Source organism: Crocodylus porosus, unplaced genomic scaffold (genome assembly GCF_001723895.1).
Source record: "Crocodylus porosus isolate Cpor-Errol unplaced genomic scaffold, CroPor_comp1, whole genome shotgun sequence".
NCBI lineage: Eukaryota > Metazoa > Chordata > Crocodylia > Crocodylidae > Crocodylus > Crocodylus porosus.
This window is the reverse complement of record NW_017728950.1, coordinates 58,391,305-58,413,682: the sequence shown is the minus strand read 5'-3', so window position 1 is coordinate 58,413,682 and position 22,378 is coordinate 58,391,305. Positions and strand designations below refer to the sequence as shown.

The following is a 22,378-nucleotide window of genomic DNA, read 5'->3' as shown; positions in this document are numbered from 1 at the left end:
GACTCTCTCCAATTTGTCCACATCCTTTCTGTAGTGGGGGGCCCAAAACTGAACACGGTACTCCAGATGTAAGTGGCAGGCACATTGTATGTTTGTTTCCCTGGAGTCTATATATTGGCATAAAGATATCACATGGTCATGGACAAAGAACACACCAGCTGTCATCATCAGCTACCTTTAGATAGGGCTTTCTAGTAATGAAAATAACATGGCAGATGTACCAAGCATGCTTTTGTTGTCATTATATAACACAATATAGCTTCTGATATTTGCCATTTTGAGGAACTGGACATCTTAGATGTATAGCCTACAGCAGTCCCAGCCAGTCATATTTATCTCTTTCACTTCCATGCACCACAGCTGACATCTTCGCAAGTATTCACTCCATGGTTCCACAGCCACATGATGCATTGCTATTGTAAGTCCACAATCACTATGTTGTCACAATGCAGCCAGCATTTTCCCTGGAAAATTTGCCCATTGGGTGTTACTCTGCTCAGAACATCAGTCATGTCACCCCACATTTAATTTGGGGTGTCCACACACTGGTCACATACAGGCATTCAGTTTTTCCTGGGAGATTCACTACTTCCCCAGGAGAAACAGTAATAGACCACACTTACCATGCTTATTATTGTATCTTGTAAAAAAAATGTGGGTTTTTCCCCCCTAGTATGTTCTGCTGAATTATCTACTAGGAATTATATACCTAGCTCATTCAACTTCTTTTTAAAACATTTTCCTTTTCTTTAAATGCCCTGGAAAGAGTTCACATCTTTTATTTTCAGCAAGAGGAAATAGTCAGGAATTGAATTAGGATAACTTACAACTCAGCAAGTTGCTACTTTTCTGGTAGGGACTCTCTTGTGCTTTGCAGTATACATGAGTAAAATCATGTTCTTTAATCATAGCTTAATCATCACACTTAAAGTGCATTCCTTATTCATTAGGATCAGGATAATAAAATATGAAGGAAACAGTCATTTTATTTCTGGGGATGTTTCCACTGACCTTGTGGAGGGATTTTTATAAAATTAAATTCTTTGAACTCAAAGCAGTTACAAAAGCCAAAGGGAAGAGGTTCAAGCTGTTTCTGTGTTTAGTCTATTCCAAAAGACCTACATCTTATGTAAATGTTATGATAGCCAACGATATTAAACTGTACCCACATCCTGTGGTTTTAAGATTTACTGATAAACACTTAGCTGTACTGGAGCTATTATTGTATAATATGATACATTTATTTAAAATCTTCTTCCCTCAATGTTTTTGTTCCTATATCATTTCTCAGTTAATGTATAGGTAGTAGCTCAGCTTGAATTTTCCTTCCATTTTATTCAGAGCTGAACAAACAGTGGAAAATATTTTCAGACAATATTTGTTTAAGTCCTAAAGGGAATTTAGACAAAACCACACTCACAACCTTCTTCCACTGTCCACAAATATTCATGCTCCCAAGACTAATCTGAATATTCAAAAAAGCAAATGTCATGCTCTCTTGACTGTTTAGCAAAAATTAATTTTGAAATCATCAGGGGTTTGTTCCTTCTATGTTTGCTTGTAATATGTTTTCTGAGGCTTTCCTAGACCCTGTGGGGAAAGATTCCTCACAAATTATGATAACCGCAATAATAATCTTAATTCACCCTTCTATGTTATACCACTGACCTGTGTGTAGCATGGAGAGCTGAGAGCACACTTGGCATTATCTGTCTTCTCTGAACAGATGTATTGTTTATGAGAACTGCTACTTTTGGTTTACAAGTTGACTAATACAAGAGACTGTACCATGATGATCAAGGCATTAAGCAGCAGAGATTACAAAGTGCATGGCTCCTGTTTCTGCAGGAAGACGACGGGCCATTCCCAAGCTAGGTCTTAGGAGGACCACATGGTTCACTATCCTGATGCATAGGGACAATGTATGTCCACACACTGATGCATGCCTTCTGACATAGGATCATAGAAAAATAGGGCTGGAGGGGACCTCATGATTTCCCTGATAAAGGCAGGATCCTCCTTGATTAAACCATTCCAGCTAAGAGTCTGTCTAACCTGCTCTTGAAACTTTTGAAGGGTGGCCAGTTCATAGATTCTTTAGGTAGCCTGTTCCAGAGCTTGGCCACCCCTATAGTTGAAAGTTTCTTTTAATCTCTAACCTAAATTTCCTCTGCTGTGGCTTGAGGCCATTGCTCCCAGTTTTGTTCCCAATGTCCACAGGGGAAAACCCATCATCCCCATCCTCTCTGTAATGGCTCTTCAGGTATCAAATCACCCCTCACTTTTCTCTTCTGCAGACTATATAACCCTAGCTCTTCCAGCCTTTCCTTGTAAATCTGGCTTCCCAAGTCCCTAATCATTTGCTCGATGCTTGACTTTTTAATCTGTCCCCATCTTGTCATGTGGGGCCCAAAACTGCACACAGTACTCCAGGGAAAGGCTTCTGAATAGTGTGGAAGAACGATTTCCCTTGATTTCAAAGTGATACCCCTGTTAATACAACCCAGTATGCTGTTGGCTCTTTTTGCAACAAGAGCACACTGTTGGCTTATATTCAGTTTATGGTCTAGTGTCTTTTTGTGCAGTACTGCAATTTATCCAGCCATTTCCCAGTCTATATTTGTAAATACAGTTATTCTGTCCCAAGCGCAGGACTTTAAACTTGTCCTTGCTGAATTTCACCTAGCTGACTGTAGACCATTTCTCCAGTCTGTTCAGGTCATTTTGGGTCCTAACCCTGCCTTCCAGAGTGTCTGCAACTCTGCCCAACTTCGTGTCATCTGCAAATTAGCTAAGTATGTACTTAATCCCATCATCCAAACCATTAATGAAGATATTAAACAATGCCGGGCCCAGGACAAAACCCTGTGGAATCCTTCGATTCCTCCTCCCAAATGGGCATGATGTAGGTCTTACATCTTAGAACAGACTAATATGCCTCATGATATGATCTGTGCTGCTGCTTCAATAAGCGGTGTCCCATTGCTGTTTTTATACATTTGTCTGGCTCCTCCCTGTGTTGTTCCTAGTAATAATCTTAAATTCATATGCTAGGACATGCCCCAGTTAATTTCACAGGCAGATACAGAGTAAAAATAGTGTCAGATATAACCTCAGATGAGAGCCAGCTATATCATTCAAGTGGCAGTTTGTAGCACTAGTTGTCAACTTGTTGTGCGGATAGATATTGCAGGCTGTAACATGTTAGATCCTAACTAATACTAGCTATTGTTCATAATACTTACCCTGTCTTAGCGCCTTTACCTGGATGCATTGCTTTTGCAGCCACCATTTCTTTCTTCCTCCCCTTCACCAACTGTTTAGTTGGTAAAATTGGATTTAGAATATAGGAGGCCGGGGATGTGTAAAAACTATCATTGTATGTTACCCAGGCAATACATGCATGGAACTGTGGTGTGCTGTTGCCATCATAACCTAAGTCATAAATACTTTAACTATCATCTCTCACCTTCCATTCCAGTCTGACAGCATGAGTGGCCAGGGAAGGGCAACTAACTGTCTCTGCCTTGCTGATACAGCCTAGTAGAGAACTGCTTCATGACTGCATTATTTTGCACTATAACACTGATATAGTTTGATATATTTATTTACTATAGATAATAAATATACTAATACATCAATACAAATGCTTTTGTCTACAGGCACTATTGTGAACATTACATGGGTACATGAGGTAACATGGATATCTATGTCTGTTGGTTAAGGTGATCACCACGTTACAAGCAGAGCATGTCACAAGCATGCGAGTTTTCAATACAGAATTATCCCCCAAATATACCCTTCCAAAATAGTATAACAGTGATCTCCATGAAAACTCATCTTGCCATCAGCTGAGTATGAGCCCAACTGGACTTCTGTTTGGCTCACAGAATCACAGCCAGGTACATAATTATAGTCTCTGTGTCATTGCCCTAATGCCTCAATAGACACTACTAGATGTGTTCAGGGAAGCACTGTTTGCTAGCGTAGCACAGTATAGTGTATTTACTACCTCTGGGCTCCCATGCACACTAGGTTACAATTGAATACAATCTTTTACCCAAACTCTGGCAGATGCTTTGTTGCTTCCAGACTCTGCTGTGAAATATAGGTCATAAGTCAAAGGGATGCATCATAAATGCCAACTTTTATGTCAGTGTTAAATTATCATTCCAAGCATCTAAATGTGTCCTTGAGAGGTTAGAATTCTTGTAGGTGATATCTTTTATTGGACAAATAGCACAGTTGTGATAGACATAGTTTTTGGGTATGAGTGCACCCTTCTCAGGCCTTACGGGACACATTTTGGACCCATTCATGTTACTGATGTTTAGGTTTTTTCACATTCACACTTTTTATGTGCATTGCTAAACCACTATAGGTAGTTAATTATTCTAACAGGTTTATAATTATTTTATGAATCATATGCTGGGGTAGGGCGAGCACAGAGTCAGGAAAGCACAAACACTTTAGTCTTTCTACTTCTATTTGGTGTGCAATAACAGCAGCTGCCTACAACAAAGCTTCTATAACATCAGTACCATTTATTTTTAATGCTGTTCTCAGCACAGAACCTCCGTGTTTCTGTATGGTTGCTCAGCACAGACTGCCTGCTCTGGCAGCACACTTTCCCCTTGCATAGCTTGTAAATGTATGCTGGGAATGGGAACGGGCGATATCAGAGCAGCCAGGAAAGAATCAGAAGCCTGGAAATGTCTGGTTCCTTACTAGGATCTTACAGACTTTCTTTGTTAACTTGAGGAAACGTATCTATGCTTCACTTTCCTCATCTGTAAAAGGAAGATGATAAAACTCACTTACACCAGAGGTGGGAGGGCAGTCTGAAATTAATTTCTATTTTGTGAAGATGGGCCACCTGGGCACCATCACTTGCTTGCTAGATTTCTCAAGCTAACACCTTTCTCACCAGTTGTCCCTCAGGGTTGGGGAGACTCCTCTGTAAATTTGTGTTTACAGGGTGGATGCGGGGTTGTGGGAGGGGAGGTGCACTGGTATAGTTGCCCCTCCTCCCCCTACCTTTGGTTTCTGCTCCACCCAAATTTTAAAACCAACTGCCTGGCATTGGCAGCAGCATTTCTAGTCAGGCAGCAGTGAGGGAGTCAACTGACTTCATGGCTCATTATAAGCTACCTGATTCTTTCTAAACTCTTCATTCCACAGGTGTTAACCATCCTCTCTCCTTTTTAATGGTCATGATGTTCTACTAATCAAGCTAGCCTTTGCTCTGCAATTCTGCTGCTTGTGCTCTGCCCCTAATACTGTAGCTCCTATTTCACAGTCTTTCAGACTGTTTTTAACTCATTCCAATAAAGTCATATTTATTTTTGCATGAATCTTAAACTGAATAACATAGCTCTAAGCCCCTGCCAAAAATAGTAAAGCTTCTATTTTCCGGAGAAAGAAAGATATGTGTTGTGTACCTGGAGAAAGAAAGATTCATTACAGGTTAGTCACTTTGCACATGTGGCCCCTCTTACTTTGCATGTGTGGCCAGCCTACCTTAATTGTGCAATTCACCACTTAACTGTGTGCATGTAACATGTTGCAGGGGCCTCAGAGGGGGAGCCAAGCCCTGCATGAGCTGCCCTAAACAGCCAACTGTGACTGTGGACAGCTCATGCACCCCTGCTTCAGTCAGTTTACAAGGCGCACCTCTACCCTCACCTTCCACAATGGGGGGAGTCTTGCACAAAGCCCCCTACCAGCATTGCAGGTCTTAAATATGAAATGATTGTATTGGATGCTCAAAATTATCATGTTTGCTCAATTACTATACACTGAAAAATAGGCAAATAAGTCTTACATACTTTAAATAGCCCTCTTTAAGTTACCAACGAGTGAGTGAGAACTGGGTCATCAAAGTTGAACCATTTCTTTATTTCAAGGCCAGCCGTCATAAGAAAGCTCTGATAGCAAACACAAAAGACAGTTAAGACCTCCTGAGAATGACTTTGGTTTTGCCTATACTGCATCAATTAGCTGCCTCAAAAGCTATTGTACATTTTGAACAATTTTACTGTTATTGATAGCACGTTGTACAAAGGTGGAAGTTATACAAATATGCAGAGAAGGTTTTTTGGGTATTTCTGTTATCTTTTAATAGACCAACTAAAAATATGATAATTATAATGAAAATATGAGATTTATCGTACACCTGAAACACCCCCCACTCCTCAGATGCTTCACTAAACTTGGGACTACGCTGAGACCTTCTCTCCCCTCGCTCCGCCCCTCCGCACTGTACTGGGACAGCCTCCTACGCCTGCGCACATCCCACCCCGGCACCCCACTTACTGCCCGATCTCCACTGCCCAAAGACTGTCCTCCAGCGAGCATGCGCCCCAAGCTCGCGCTTCGCAGATCGTTGACCTACAGATCGGGGGAAGAGACGTCACTTCCGGATTGTTCTGCCGGTGGAGCCAATCAGCGCCTTCCCTCCGCAGCCCCGGCGGAGGGAGGGAGGTGGGTGATGGCGGCGGCCTGCGCTGGGGCAGCCGTAGTGCAAGGCACCCGCGGCCGCGAGCAGCAGTTGGCGCGGTACTGAGTGAGCTCCTCCCCTCGCGCCTGCCTCGCCGCAGCTCCCGCGCCGGCCGTGCTGCGCCGTGCGGCGGCTGGCGGGATTATGCCCGCTCCTGCCGCCGCTGCGCGGAGCCGGCCCCGCTGAGGGGCGCCGAGGGGGTGAGGAGGGGCCGGGACCGGGGCCGCCGCGGCCATGTACTTCCTGAGTGGCTGGCCCAAGCGGCTGCGCTGCCCGCTTGCCGCCCCGCAGCCACCGCACCACGTCCAGGCCGACCCGCAGCGTGCCCTCTTCGCCGTGCTGGCGCCCGCGCAGCTCAGCCTCTGGTACTGCCGGGTGAGTGCCCGGCTCCCCGCGCCCCTCGGCCGCGGACCTGCGAGGGAGAGGGCGGGGGAGGGCCCGCAGGCGCCCGGGGTGCGTGGCTCCTGGGACCGACTGTTCCTCCCCCCCACCCCGCCCCGGGGGGTGTTTGTGCCCAAAAGCTTTCAGAGGACAATTTCCCCCAACTTTTTAGTTGGTCTAATAAAATATATTGCATCTACCCAAAAAGCTTTGTTTATCCAAGGCCCCCCTACCCTTGATGATTTGGCCCAAACCCCTTCAGATCCCCCCTGGTCTCCTCCCTGATGGGAGACTTCTTCACAGAGGTGGCAGAGAAGCAGGGCTGGAAGGGACCCCCCACAGTCATCTAGTGCAGCAGTTCTCAACCTCTTCTGTACCGTGACCCAGTTATTGTAAGCACTGATGATCAACCTTAATGTGGTGCCCCTTGCTTCTGACCTGTTGCCTTCAGGCCCCAGCCCCCCCAGTGTGTGGGGCAGAGGGTGGGTGCATGTGGGGCATGGGGGCCCCAAGCAGACTCTTGTAGGCTGCCACTCTGCTAGCCTCCAAGGGAAAAGCCATGGTTTCAAGTTTGTTTGCAACCCTTTCACATATTCTTGCAACCCACTTTTGGTTTCAAGGTTGAGAAACACTTCTCTAGTCTAACCCCCTGCCTGAGGCAGGATTATCCCTCTGAACCACTTCATACAACTGTAGTCTAAACTCTAGGTGAGACATGGTCAGCCCTGAATATGGAGACCCAACCCCCTTACCTGCCGCAGGTAAGGCAGGGGAGCTGTGGCAGCTTTATCTGTGGCAGGTGAGGTGTTAAGTATGTGTTGTGTTGGGATTGAGGGTGGTTTTATGCAGCGTGTAAATGATGGTTATACGGGATGGCTTGGATAGGGACAGCCCTGCTTCAGGTGGGAGCTGAACTAAATGCTTTCTGGGGGTCCCTTCCAGCCCTGCTTCTCTGTGACTCAACTCCTGTATCCCTCTGGCCCTCTACTTAGGTTCTCTTGAGCATGTATTGAAACATTATACAGAAGCAGGGCATTGGCTGCCGCGGTTCCCCTGCGTTACCTGTGGCTGGTGAGGATGTTAGGTCTGTGTCATAGCAGAGTTGATGGCAGTCTTTACATAGGGTTTAGACCAGGAGTAGGCAACCCCTGGCACAGGTGCCAGTGTTGCACATGAAGGCATTTTGCTTGGCATTAATGCCGTGGGGTGGATGGTGGGGAAGGTCCCAGGGCTGCACTGTTACAACAAGGATTGGGCCCCTCACAGTTCTCCCATTGCCCACCCCTGACATGCCAACAATTTACTAGTCAAAGTTGCTGGTGTTTCTAGCACTCTGCCCAAAAAAGTTGCCAACCCCTGGTTTGGATGATGGATTGTATGGGATGGTTTGCACAAGGATGATCCTGCCTCAGGCAGTGGGTTAGATTAGAGCAGAATTTCTTAACCTGTGGGTAGAGACCCAAAAGTGGGTCACAAGAATATATGAAAGGGTCGCAGACAAACTTTAAAAATGGATTCTCCTTTACAATTAAAAAAAACCATGGGGACCCAGGGCTTTTCCCTTGCAGGCTGTCAGAGTTCCAGCCTGCCAGGCACTGCTTAGTACCCCCCTGCCCCCTCCGCTCCCGCTCCCACTCCACACACCACCTTCTGCCCCACAAACTGGGAGGCTGTGGATGGGGGGTGGGGCAGTAGGTCTGGAGCAAGGGGTGCTGGGGGCAGGGTGGGACAGGGAGACTCACCCTCAATGTTTACAAGTGGGTCATGGTACAAAAAAGTTTGAGAACAATTGGGGTAGGAACCTCTGGAGGTCCCTTCCAACCCTGCTTCTCTCTGATTCTGGCATTCTGTAACAGCTTGTAGGGTGTTTTCACAAAGAGTCCTTGTCTCTGTGATCTGTCAAACTACAAATGTATTAGTTTATGGGTGTCAGGAAAACTTGCTAACTTTACTGCAGACACTTTTGCAAGGAAGGTGAATGGGGGGTGGCAAATGATGAAGCTCCTGTAGGTGTATGTCCTGACATGTATTTATTTTACCCAGGTAATTCTGAACTTGCTTTGAAATATTAAGATGTTTTATAATCGCTGAGACAGGTATCCAGTTGTTTTCTGGCCTCGGAAACTGAAAGTTTAGCAGTTTAGGTCATGAGACAGTGAAGAGTGTTAACTGTTTTTTGTTCAGACTTGTTTGACTCTAATGTTTAAATAATTTGGACAGAAGTAATTAGCAGCTGTGTTACTCAAGTCAGGCAGAAGGTGCACAGCAGGGTGTCACCTTAGAGCAGGGGTTGGTAACCTGTGGCTTGTGGGCTGCATCTGGCCTGCAGAGCTCTGACTTGGGTGGCCAGGATGTTATGAGCAGTGGGGGCTTTGGTTGGGGAGGGGAGGGGGGAGTTTTGCCTGTGCTGAGTGGTGGGGAGAAGTGGCTGTGGTAGCTGGATCTTAGTGCTACTTGCCTTAGACTTGAGATGGATCATTTGGGTCCATCACTGAAAAATGTTGCTGACCTCTGCCTTAGACACTGCCTCATGCAGAAATGCATAAGCTTTTGTAAGCGGCAGCCTACTTGTTCAGGTGCTATGATAATTTTATTAGGGTTGTTTGTTGTTGTCCCAAAGTCAAAAGTAGAGAGCTTGAAATACAACCTTTTAACAAAACCCTGATAGACAAGACCTTATGGACAAAACTACCAGAAATGTTTCTGAGATCCCCTTTCAAGGAGTCTTCACGCAGAAGGTGGCAAACAACGTAATTTTGTCATCTTTGCAAGTGATGTTTAACTCAACATCATATATTTGGTTCCTGTGGAGGAAATGAGATCTTTTCTCTTGCCAGCAATACCTTTCTTAGAATAATGTGAAGTTTTAGTCACGTCAAACTAATTTTGTTATTTGCAGCTAAAATATTCTGGAGTCTAACAGGGTTTGGTGAAAGGCTTGTGAATAGTTCAATGTGTATAATAAGAGTGTAGTATAGTGATACAAGAGTATGGTAAGTGATGAATCTGGATAAGTTTTGTCCTGAATTGCTCTGTTTATTTCTAAGACACAATCATCTTAAAATGACTGGTTCAGATTTCTAAGTATGTGCTCAGTTGAGATTATTTTTCAAATGAAGTGATATTGGCTTGTTACTGTATGTTTTTAAAGCTTAAAGGAAAATAGAGTTATTGTTAAAGTTGTCTGCTTTCTGCTTGGGACCAGTGTTCATGTTTCTTCTCCTTTAAAATAAGGAAATGAAATAATTGTATAACTGAAGTTCCCTGATGAGTTTTATAATGAGACCAAAGTATTTGAATATTAGCAAATTCTATTTTGTTTGTTTTGGGGAGAAACTACATTGGGGTAGGAGAGTTGGTGGTGTTCCTTAGTGCTGTGAAGATGTGCAAAAACTGCTCAGAATGGCTAAATCAGGAAAATACTTCGTTTTCCTTTTGAGACTTGAGGGCACAGGCTTCTGTAAATTCAACCTAATATGGTCCAACAATAATGCTGATCAGTTCTGGGAAACATTTCTTGTTGCTTTTCAGTGGTACAGATCTGGTCTGAGATAGGAACTTTTTCTCCAACATTTCTGTTACTGAATTTCCAAGGAAATCTGTGGAAATGCACATGGGGGCAACTGGATGGTTACCAGGTGGGCTTCCCAGAAACTGTGAACCTATGTCTTGACTTAATTTAGAAGCTTGGATGCTACTGAAAAACAGCTGAACAGACTATTGCTTTTCTGTGGGAATTAGAAACATTTCCAGAGTCTGTTTCATAGTATAAGGCATGGGGCCTGTGGATACCTATCTTTGCTTCAGATGTTGACCACAAATCTTCTACTTCTGTGCAAGACTATTACTGAAAGAAACCTGTATGACATACTTGTCGATTTCACAAATTTAGTCATTATTAACACCAAGCCCTCTTAGAGTTTAATGCATTTGTATTCACCTCACAATATTAGATTTACTTGAGGAAAACGTATTCTAACTTCTATTGTGGTTTTCTTGCACTCAGGGATGGACTTAACCATACTTTTACTCTCATCCAGTTTTTTTCCCCCCTACCCTTTTGAAGCTAAAATTTGATGTAATAAGCCTGGATATTGTGTGGGTTTTACTAACTTAAGGCAGAAACTCATAAACAACCTAAATATTTCTTACTAAGTCTGGAATATATCTTTCACGGTGCATTGTGCAAGGAGGTTGGATAATAGCTTTGCGCTTTCCTAATTCCAAACTTTTAATTCTGTGGAGTGACTGTAGAAAGGGTTTCTTATCAGCATTCACTGCTGTCAGTCAGCAGACTATGCCCTGCTGGATGGACCTGGCCTGGGAAGATCTAATTCGGGATAGGGAATTTGAATGCTCCCCTACCCTGTAGAGCCTGGAGTAAGACGTTCATGAATCAGCAGTCTAAACAACAACCACTTACTTTAATCTGCTTCAGGCCTGCTCACTTCTGAAGCCACATCTCCTGTAGTAGGATTTAATGCCTAACTTTTGAAAGTGCTCAAGTTAATCCTCTTTGTCCATCTTTCTTTGCCTGCAGAACTGTGTCCTGGTATACCCATGACAGGTTGGGGAGCTGGAACTTGGACACTGTCCTTATAGGCAAGCACATATACAAGGGATGCTATCTCGTGAAGGTGGCGTTAGCCAAGGCTGAATTAAGATAGTTTAATTTTCATTCTTGTTGTTCCAGACAAGACTTCTCTATCTAAATGGTGAAAACATCTTGCTATGAAGCGAGAACTTAAAATTGGCTTAAAGCTGCATTTAATAACCACAGTTATAACTGAAATGTTTGCCTAGGTGCCTTACAGTAATATGCAAGCATATCAAACAAAGGAATCTTCTTCTAGGCTTATGTTTAAGCACTTTATAAATAGGCAGTCTTAGTGTTTCCCTCGTTGTCAGTTTCGTTGTTTGAAAGATCCACACAGACAGGGGAGAATCATCTAAAAATAGAAGGGAATTGGAGACCAGAAAAATTGGTGCAGGAGCTTTGAAGCTATAGCAGCTCATATTGCATTTAAATTAGGTTTTGAAATCTAGATTTCAAGCTGATGATCTCTTAAACTTAACTTTACTCTAAGGCCCTGGAACAATGGCTTTAAATACTATAAAGAAATGTGCGGAGTCATCTGTTCAAGATGTGGTGTTAATAGTTGGGTAGGGATATGCACTAGACTAAGCAAAGTAGATTTATATAGAGAGGAAGCTCAGGAAAGGCTCACTTCATCAGATGCTGTGATGAAGTGCTCTCATACACTGTGGAAAGCAGTGTATAAGGAGGGGGAAATTAGAATACAAAAGACAAAGGTTGTGGGGGGGGAGGGAGGGAGGGAGAGAAGAGCAGTGCTGGGAGAGACAAAAAAACAAACATGGATCTCAAGCTTTTAATGGCTGCCATAATGTCCGAGGGAAAGATTGTGGTGCCTCTGAGGACCAGATGTGAAATATGGAAGTTGATTTGCAAGAAAAGATTAAAATGAAGTTTTTCTTTGTGTTGCATATAGATCTTTAAAGATGCTTGCAGCCTTTTATTAAAAAAAATCACAACTTGCCCATCTGAGAAGATAATTACAGCTAATTAACTTGACAGCCAAAAGGTGAGCAACAGAATTTTTTTAATTTCATATTTTATTTTATTTGTAGGTTTGTGAGTTTAGATATATTAGGTTCTTAAATCCAGTCCATGAACAATACTTCCTTTTACAAAGTTGGAAGGAAAATGACAACTTCTTGAAAAGCTTTTGTTACTAGGTCTAGCGGGAAGCTCTGAAAGTTACCAAAACAGAAGCCTAGAGAGGAAAGACTGGATGAAGTCCTTAGTAACTGGAGGAATAACTGCATCTTCTCTGGGAAATCCCTTCCTTGGATGTTTCATAGATTTCATAGACATTAGGGCTGGAAGGGACCTCAAGGTCATCAGGTCCAGCTCCCTGCCCAAAGGGCAGGCAGTCAACATTTGTAACGTCTGCTTGTATTGTCTGGCCACCTGCTGGAAGGAACAATGCGAAATACCCTTGAGAGTATGTTGAAGAATAAATGCAGTTTAGGGCAAGAATTTATAGGCAAGAGGTCTTGTTACATGGTGTGGGTAAAGCTAGTTCATCTTGTTTTTTTAAACTTTAATATAGAATTAATTCGGGACCTTTCTCATTCTAGCTTTGGCAATTGTGGGAACATGTGGTGAATACTCCACTCCAAATGGGAGACAAGCCCATCGTGTGAATGTGACTCAAGCATATCCGGTGATTCAAGATGCTTGTTACGTTTATGCTGTGTTTAAGCAGGGGGCAGCCAATTATTTTGGTTGGAGGGCCGCTTACTGAGTTTTGGCAAGGCATCAAGGGTTGCATGACAGGTAGCTGGGGGCAGATGAATATTACTTTTCGACATTTTTTAGGGGCCTGGTGGACTGCATTTTGCCCACCACCGTGCTAAGTGATTCAATACCTTGCTAAAGCTGAATGCTCTGTGAATATGTGTATCTGCTGTACAGAACTCATGTTCTGAGGGTAAAAGAATTTCCATACAGAAATTTTTGCTTGTTGTATAATAGTTGGTTGTCTTGACTGGCACCCGTTCGTAGATTTGTTTCGTCTGCTGTGCAGACTTACGCAACTGGCCTTTCCGAGTATTGGAGCTGATGAAATTAGACTAGTTCACTTCCCTCTTTGGTCACTTCTGCTGTAGTTGCTCATGCTATCTGCAACACTTAAACTTTTTGGAAGTCTCCTAGAAGTTTGGTAAGAGGTCATCATGGCTGCTTGCAGACGTTTAAAAAAAAAAAAAAAATCCCAAACCAAACAAACCCCATGCTTTACTGGAAGCAACAGCACTTTACTTTGACCCAACTCCGCAGTATCTGTATAGATCAGGAGCTTCATTGGGACTTTTTTGGTGCTTTTGGCCTAAACTGATTCAATCAGCTGTTAGATAAAAGTCCCAAAAAAGTGTCACTGAAGTGCTCTGTCTTTCCAGACCTCTGGTGGGCCAGGTCCAACTAAAGTGCTATTTCCTCTGGACGCGTGCTGGGCTCAGCACAGGAGTGTGCCGAGTTTAAAGTGAAGTAAAACTTGGTGGGTATTTTGTTTCTTTTAACATCTGCAAGCTGCCCGTGTGACTAGGGTTTTATTTTTCCCTGACAAGTTTAATTTGCTGCATAATAATAATAATTAAAAAAAAAAAAAAGTGGCAGCAGCCACCATACCTAACAAATCTGTCTAAAGGCCTGTCTGTGCTTTAGAAACATTGATAATTAAAATAATGAGCCATTGTGCCTGTCAAACACAAGTATTTTTCAGTAATCATTAGATTTATGTTGCTGGACTAAAAGATTTATTACAAATAACTGTTCAAATGTGAATCGGAGTGCAAATTCGAGCAAATTCAAGTGAAGCATGAATCTAGATGCCTCCATCCTTCCCAGATTTTAAGGCACAAGGTCCGGGCTCAAGAAGCAGGTCATGTAGTGGCTAAAACTAGTCCCATGGTAGACGCTAAAATTGCACTTTTTGTGTGTGGCATACACACTGCTCTGTATTCATTCAGCATGTTTTGCTAAAATATTGCTGTAAACTGCTTCAAGGATATTGCCTAGCATTTAGGGTGGCTGGGTGGAAGCTGTCTGAGCTCCAGTAACCTAGAGCTACTCCTGGAGAATCTAGGAGAGGGGAGTATTGTGATATTGTGAAACATTTGGGGCAATTTATTTTACAAGTTCCTTGAAATTCTCAAGACTTTAGAGCAGGGGTGGATAAAATGGTGGATCCAGCTGGTGGCGAGACTCCACTTCCCAGCAGCCCCTGCCTGTGCTGCTCGGGTTGGTCTCCATGAAGACTCCAGGAGTGGCAGGACGATGATGGCCCGGTGCTCCCAAGGCTTCCATGGAGAGCAGTCCAAATTGTGCTGGCAGGGTGGTGGCTGGGCAAGGAGCTGTGTCCAGGGCCAGAGCCAGAACCTTGTGGAGGTGACAGCGCAGGCCAAACTGCAATCTGCCGCTTGTTTGCCTGACCCCACGGGCTGGTCTTTTCCTATCTTTTTAAAAAGTTTTAAACCGGTTAAGTCTGCACAGTTGATTTCCAGTGGGCTTTCATGCCTAATGCCCTTATGATCTGTTTGAAAATCTTAGCATTAATCAAGTGAAGACTAGATCAAGATACAAATTTTAAAAATAGATTTGAACAGTTGACAACCTTTTTTTTTGTCTCCTGTTTGTTTGGTTTTTTTTGGGGGGGGGAGGGGGGAGCGGAGATCATTCCTCTAGCAAAGAAATTGTTTCCTGCACTGTAACCATGATGGCAATTGAGGACACGTAGAACCTGCCCAATGTATTTTTCTGCTACTGTTTTTTTAGGTTGAACAAATGGGGAAATTTAAATCCTTTTTGATTATAAGTGTTCTTATTTCCCTTTATGTCCTGTAAAGTAGTAATGGAAAAAAGCACAAAGTGGATAGACACCTAACACCACTGCTGAAGAATTACCTTCTCTAAACCTTTTAATGGAAATACAAGTCAATTGCACTGAAGATTTTCGTAGTATGCGTTTTTGTTCATTAAGCTGCTGTAAAAGTGACTTACACAAGGGAAAAAAGTGTCCTTTTGCTGACTTGTTTGTCAGAGCTTGAAACTAAAATATAACTTGGCAAAGTATGTGCTTTTTGTTGAAAAGTATTGAAGATTTCATAGACATTAGGGCTGGAAGGGACCTCAGAAGATCGAGTCCAGCCCCTTGCCCAAGGGACAGGAAGTCAGTGGGGGTCATAGTATCCCAGAAAGATAAGCATCCAAATTTCTCTTGAAGGTGTTCAGTGTAGGTGCTTGAACCACCTCTGATGGCAGGCTATTTCAGACCTTAGGGTTTTGGACAGTAAAGAAATTCTTCCTTATGTCCAGCCTGAAATGGTCTTGCAGTAGGTTATAACTGTTCAACCTCATCATCCCTTGGGGCACTCTAGTGAACAAATGTTCCCCCAGATACTGGTGGTTACCCCTGATGAATGTATAGGTGGCCATCAGATCACCCCTGAGCCTGTGCTTTTCCACGTTAAAGAGCCCTATAGCTCTCAGTCTCATCGTAAGGTATGTTTTTCTGACCTCTGATCATGCACGTGGCTCTTCTCTGGATGTGAAGTTTCTTCCTTGTTTTACTGAGGGTTTGGCTGATGTCTCAAATGTGAACTTTATCAGTTGGTCCTTAACTGAGAGGGCCTGGAATAAAAATCACTTCTCATTTTTGTGCTTTCACTTCTGTTATATTCTTCTAGATCTCTAGAGCTTCACTGTCTTTTGTTTTTTCTCCCCAAAGCATAAAGAAGACCAGACAGGACCAATGTTTTTTAAAAAAGGGTGGAGGAGGGGAGAGAGGTGTAGGACAGGAACACTGTACATGGTAAAGACTTTCAGGCACTTATGTTGTGAAGAAACAAAAGTTACAACACTTCCTTTTTTCCTTTGCAAGATGCCACTGATTTTTTGTAATGAATTTAGTGCTGCTGAAAGGTGTAATGTTTACAGCTTTGGTGCCTGAGGTTCATATTTACAGAGTGGGTACTGGCAATACATGCTTGCTTATATTGCCATACTAATACATTTCAGTCTGATCCCTGATTTTAATTGTCAAGCCTTGCCAAGACTTAGTGTAGTTGTTTTAGGATGTATAAGTAGCTGGACTTGGACAACTAATTTCTTTTAGATGGATGACCTTCCAGAATCAAAAAATCCAACAGTAACTTTGAAATCAGTACTGCCTCCTGGATATGAACCAGCTCTACAGATGCGAAAAACCTGTAAGACTGCCAATTCACTGGTTCCTAGTTTTCAGACATACAACCTGTGCTTTTAAAACAGCCTATATGAATGACTCTTGGTAAAGTCTTACCATCAGATAAGGCTGAACATCAGGTGCAACAGTGGGTGCTTATATACTTGCCCTGTTGCCTTCAGCTATTCCCCTCCCTCTCCCCCCCATGGAGAGAGAGTGTCCCTTTTAATTAATATTTGAGCATTCTCTTAACTACCCTTAAATGTTTACCAAAGGCTGGCTTATGTTGAGCCCTTGTTTCTTTTTGCCTGTTTTCTGTGATGCCTACTACTAAACTAAACTGATACATGTACAGTAAACATCCCAATAACATAAAGCATTCATAAAGTTTTTATTTTAAAGACCCATTCCAGTTCCTTCTGATATTGCTTTTGCAGCATTGCATTACCTGCATAAAATATATCACCCATATCTTGAATGGTTCTGAGGATTTAAACAACTTCTTTGGGATGCTTTGAGTAATAATATGTAGGGGCACTTGTGACTTATTTTCAACTATGAATAAATCAATAAGTAATTAGGACACACTGAAGTGTGTGTGGAAGAATTCCGTGTGTGTGTGTAAATAAAATCCTTACACACACACACACATACACGTGCACAGTACTGAAGTAACCTAAAAAGGCTAGGAATCTTTAGTTTGGAAAGGAGAAGGCTGAGGAGGGATATGGTACAGGCCCAACAAATCATGAAGGATGTGGACCAAGTGAATAGGCAAGTGTTGTTTACCAAGTCCCAGGATACTACAGGTAGGGGAGCAATCACTGAAACTAGTAGGTGACAAGCTTAAAACCAACATGGCAAAATACTTTTTTATACTATGTGTAGCTAATTTGTGGAAGTCATTGCTACTCATAGCCAGATTCTAAAAGTACTTAGATAAATTGATGGATAATAGATCTATTAATGGCTATTGAACAGAACGGTTGGTTCCTCTGGCATTTCTAAACAGGTAAATGGTGGATAACAGGCAGGGTATTGAATAGGGATAGATCATTCTAGAGAGATGCAGTTCAACACTGTCCCTCGAGCAGAGGTTTTCAATCTTTTTTCATTTGCAGACCTCTACAAAATTTTAAATGGAGGTGTGACCCCTTTGAATTGCAGGAGTGGGTATTTACCTACTTTTGATTGATCATAGTCATCTTTTGTGAACCTCCTAGGCCAGAGGTGGGCAAAATACAGCTCACAGGTTGGATCCAGCCTGCCAACTCTTTGGAACTGGCCCACAGAGGTTGCCTGCTGATTCATTGGTTCCAGCCAATGGCTGTCCCCATGATACTCCTGGTGTGGCATTAGCCTCCTGGATTCTGCTTGGCTCCCTTCACCTCCAACGACAGCTCCTGCTGTGCCACTCTGGGCCAGGAGGAAGTTTCAACCAGGAGGCTTCTGTCCTAGCATGTAGGGTTCCAGCTCCAGTTCCCAGTTACCTTTCATCTACTCTGTCTGCCCAGTTTCTGGGACTTAACACCTAGGCAGCCCTCACTTCCTCTCCCCCTCCCACACGTGTGCATATGCCTCCCACCGTACAGGGCAGGGGCAGCCCCATGGTCCTGGCCTTGCCCTCCTGTCTTGCTCCTGAACACTGCTCCCTGCCGTGGCTCTATCCGACATGGGAAGTTTTGGTGAGTTGTTTGCCAGTCTGCAACAAATCTCCCTATGTGGCCCCTGGTCCCAAATGATTGCCCACGCCTGCCTTAGACATAGTTTGTGGACCCCTAGGGGTCTGTGGACCACAGGTTGGAAACCACTTCTCTATAACATCCACTTCTGCCACTGCTGGAGACAGGATAGTGGGCTAGGTGAATGATTGGCTTGATTCAGTGTGGTGCTGTTTATATTCTACCCTGTACGAAGAAATTGTTTTCTCAGCCTTGAAGATTATCTTCACTCGTATAACTACATCATCAGCCTAAACCTGTTGTGGTACTAAAAATGACCTGGGCAATCCAACTACTCCTTGAAATCTAAGGTTTGGGGGTAGGAGAACAAATGGAAATAGACAAACTGGCCTCTTCAACTGTAAGTGGTCTCTCTAAGTTAGAATTCATACACTGCACAGGACAAAATTTGTGCTGCCACTGGCTGTGCTCTAGATATTGGGCAGATAAGAATGGAAGTTTGCTTTCTAGGGCCGTTCTTCCTTCAGTGGTTGTAATGCTAAACTTGGGGGCAAATGTGAAAAAATGCTAGTTTTGTTTTCCACTATCAGTTGCTGACTTCAGAATTGTGAACAAAATGGATTGTTAAATGATTATATATGGGCTTGATTTCTTGTTTTTTGTAAACATGTTGGAGCATGAGTTACAGTCTCTCCAGAGGTGTTTGCCTTGGATGAAATTTCAGATGCACTTTAATAGGATTAAAATTATACTTGAAATATTAAGGAATCATATATGGCTTGGCATATTTGGAGAGATGAAGTGGTGTGTCAAAAAGGTGACACTGATAAAAGTACTGCAAACTACTTTGTTGTCCCCCTTTTTCCAAACAGAGCAATTTGTCCTCCATTATTATTCTGACTTTGGCCTATACAGAGTGCTGAGTTTTGTATTTCTTTTTCATCTTTGCTAGCATGAAACATAGATTACCAGTCTTTCTAGATGGTAGCAGCTTGCATTCCTGTATATCTGGCCTGAACTTGCATTGATGACTACAGGTCACTAATCTCTATTCCACAAACTTGCGCCTTGATCACAGCCTGAGCTCTTTGTTGGCCTTCAGTTTTACATATTTGGTTGATGTTTCAAATATGGAAACATCTGTGCTAGGGATGTGCAACCATACTTGTCTGATTTCATGGTCAGGGAACTATCCAGATTTAAATCTGCATTAGATTAAGAGTAATGAAATATTGTGATGTGAATGCCCAGTAGTTCAAATTTGTTTGTTGGGGGTTTTGGGGTTTTTTTTTCCCAATCCTTTTCCCACCTACTCTCCTGGACAATTGTCAGAAAGCTAAGATTTTTGTCCGCTTTGGAAGCCGCCTCCCATAATTCTGTGCATCTACAAATTAATAGATCTTCAGCTGTCAGAGACCGACTGCACTATCAAGTGCACATGCACAGCACCTACTAAAATCAGTATCAGTTAGAGGTGTACAAATGATGGGCTAATTCAGAGCTTTTGTGACATCCCTTGCACAGAGCTCCTTTCACCAATTTCAAATTTAAGCGGAGTAGTTCAACTTCAGTTGCTGACAGTTTGTGGGGCTGAGATTAGGGGTGCACTGATGCAGATTCTTGGGGTCGATATTGGTAGTTGATTTTTAAGGAGGCATATTGGCTGATACCGATTCGATTTCCAATATGAAGCCTTGCAGCTTGAAGAGAAGTGTACAGCTGGTAAGTCAGTTGTGTGGAAGGTGTGGGGCAGATTGAGTCCCCTGTGGTGAGGGAGGAATTGTGGCTGGAGTACGCACTTCCCAGCCAGGGTGTAGGACAGAGCTGCAAGTGGCTTGTCCAGGGGAGGAGGGGACAGCTTCTGCAGCTGTGTGCACCTGGGGGGCGGGGCTTGTGCCCCCTGGACTGGGGTGGGTTGGCTGCTGCTGCAGGCTGGGGCTGCGCTCGGTGGGTGGCGGTGGCACTCGGAAGGGGTTATTGGGGTGGGCAGGGGGCCGGTGGCCATAGCCCCCCAAAGTGCTGCTGCTGCCGCCACCCAGCCTTAGTGCAGTGTGGCCCCGCTCCTGCCAGAACCCCACGCAGCCCTGGCCCCAGCCTGCCCCGCCCCGTGCGGATGTGGGGGCATGTGACCGCCCTCCTGGATGAGCAGTGGCAGCAGCAGGAGGAGGCTCCGGACGAGCTGCCAGATGAGTGCTGGATGAACGGCTCTCGGATGAGCGGAGCAGAGTGGTAGGAGCCACTTCCTCCTTTTCTCTCCCTTCTTCCCCACACCCCCGAGATGAGCTGCGGCTCCATCCTGCACCCACCTCACCCCAGCTGGGCAGCGCTTTCCCTAGCCCCGGTCCCTCACTGTGGGGGCCTTGATCTGCCCCAAGCCCTCAATGCCCTTTCCTTCCCTTCCTCCTTCCCTTCCACCACAACAGACTTACAAGCTGCACACAGCTCTCCAAGCTGCTAGGGTGTGCTCCTTGCTGTATGTAGTCTACATTGGGTCTGGCGCACATCAGATTTTAAGTGCAAGTGCAGTATTGTCTCAGACAACTGCCCTATTCCATCTCAGAGATGGATAAAAGAGTATCTGTTTGGATGACTTCGAGGTTTAGGAGTGCTGTATTTTTTAAACCTAGTCCCAGAGTGTCTAGCTCATCCTTAGCTTAGTGAGTTAAAACTAGCTGGTACCTGTCTTAATGCCACCAATGGCTTTTTGTACCTTTCTTTGCATTCTGTGGAACTGCTCCTTTTTTAATTCTTTCTTCTCTTTTCTCTCATTCTTCTCATGCTTCAAAACTTCCAGTTTATCATTTCCTTATCACCCTAAACATTCTAATCTGGAAAAGCTATGAACAGTCTATATAGTCATTTAAGAAATTAAGATACCTAATCTCACTTACGTGTTTTTTTTCACCTTTTGGCACCAGTGTCTAATCCTCATTTTGTTTTCTTTGTTAGTCTTGTCTGCTGTTGCTTATTACAGGTCTTTCATGGTCAGGGGCTGTGTTGTACCTTGTAACATGCTGAAGGTACTCATTAGTGCTCGTGAATAAATATTTCACTTTTAAAGCTGAAATTGTTGATCCTGTAAAGCTAAAGAGAAAATACTTTAGATCGGGGATGTCAAAGATACATTCCAGGAGCTAGAAATGGCCTGTGGAGCCCTATCATCCAACCTGCGGTGCTGCCTGTGGGTCTTGGGCTGCCAGACTGCATGCAGCACATAATGGCCCTATCCCCAGCACTGCATGTGGCCTATGGAGCCTTTTATGTGGCATGAGGGGCTGGTCTGGGGGCATGTACTGTATGTGGTGCCTCTGCAAAGCCGTTCCTGCATGCTGGATCCAAGATTGGTTTGGATTAGGCCCAAAGACTGGCACCACGTGCTGGAGCTACTGCACAGGGCCAGGCTGGCATGAGTGCTACATGCAGCATATGCCCTGTATAAGACCCGTGTGCAGGATTGGAGCTGGTACTTGCCTACGTTGGACTGGGCCTGCTGGCTGATTCTGGCACACAGGGCTCATCTGTGCAACAGACAGCCCCACAGGCTGGCCCCATGTCTTGTGGGGTAGATGAGTTTGACACCTTTGGTTTAGATTATTCACTTTACTTACTTCCATAATGGATCTTGCCTTCTAATTCTGAAAGAGATTTCAAGTGCTCCATATATAAAATATTGCATAGCTAGTGGGTGAAAATAATAACTTTAATATCCCAGAATGTATCTTTGACCTTGCATTCTCATGTACTGTTGATACTATATGGTAAAACATTATCAGCTGCTAATGTTCCTGTATGCCCCCAACACATGCTTCTTCAATAGATAGAACTTTTTCTGGCAGCTGTTAGTAAGCCAGGGGTTCAGTGTTTGACAGGCTGAATTGAGTGCAAATATTTTTTTGGAAAATAATTCAGCGATAGACAATCACATGAGTTTTCATACTAATACTCTCATCTGAAGGGAATGGAATGGAACCAGAGAATATATGCCTTCAAAGATGGTGTCACAGGCATGAACCTCATCCCCAGTAAGAACCTGCCCTGCCCCCGCCCCACCC

General features: G+C 43.8%; 1 protein-coding gene across 3 annotated transcripts in view; it reads left to right on the top strand.

The window, feature by feature from the left end:
- The first annotated feature begins 6,605 nt into the window (after nucleotides 1–6,605).
- Nucleotides 6,606–22,378, top strand: part of RIC1 (RIC1 homolog, RAB6A GEF complex partner 1) — a 98,168-nt gene continuing 82,395 nt past the window's right edge. For all 3 annotated transcript variants that reach the window (XM_019554974.1, XM_019554975.1, XM_019554973.1), the window contains exon 1: nucleotides 6,606–6,874. In XM_019554974.1, the coding sequence (XP_019410519.1) occupies nucleotides 6,734–6,874 (141 nt within the window). In that variant the 5' untranslated portion in view covers nucleotides 6,606–6,733. The remainder of the gene's footprint in view (nucleotides 6,875–22,378) is intronic.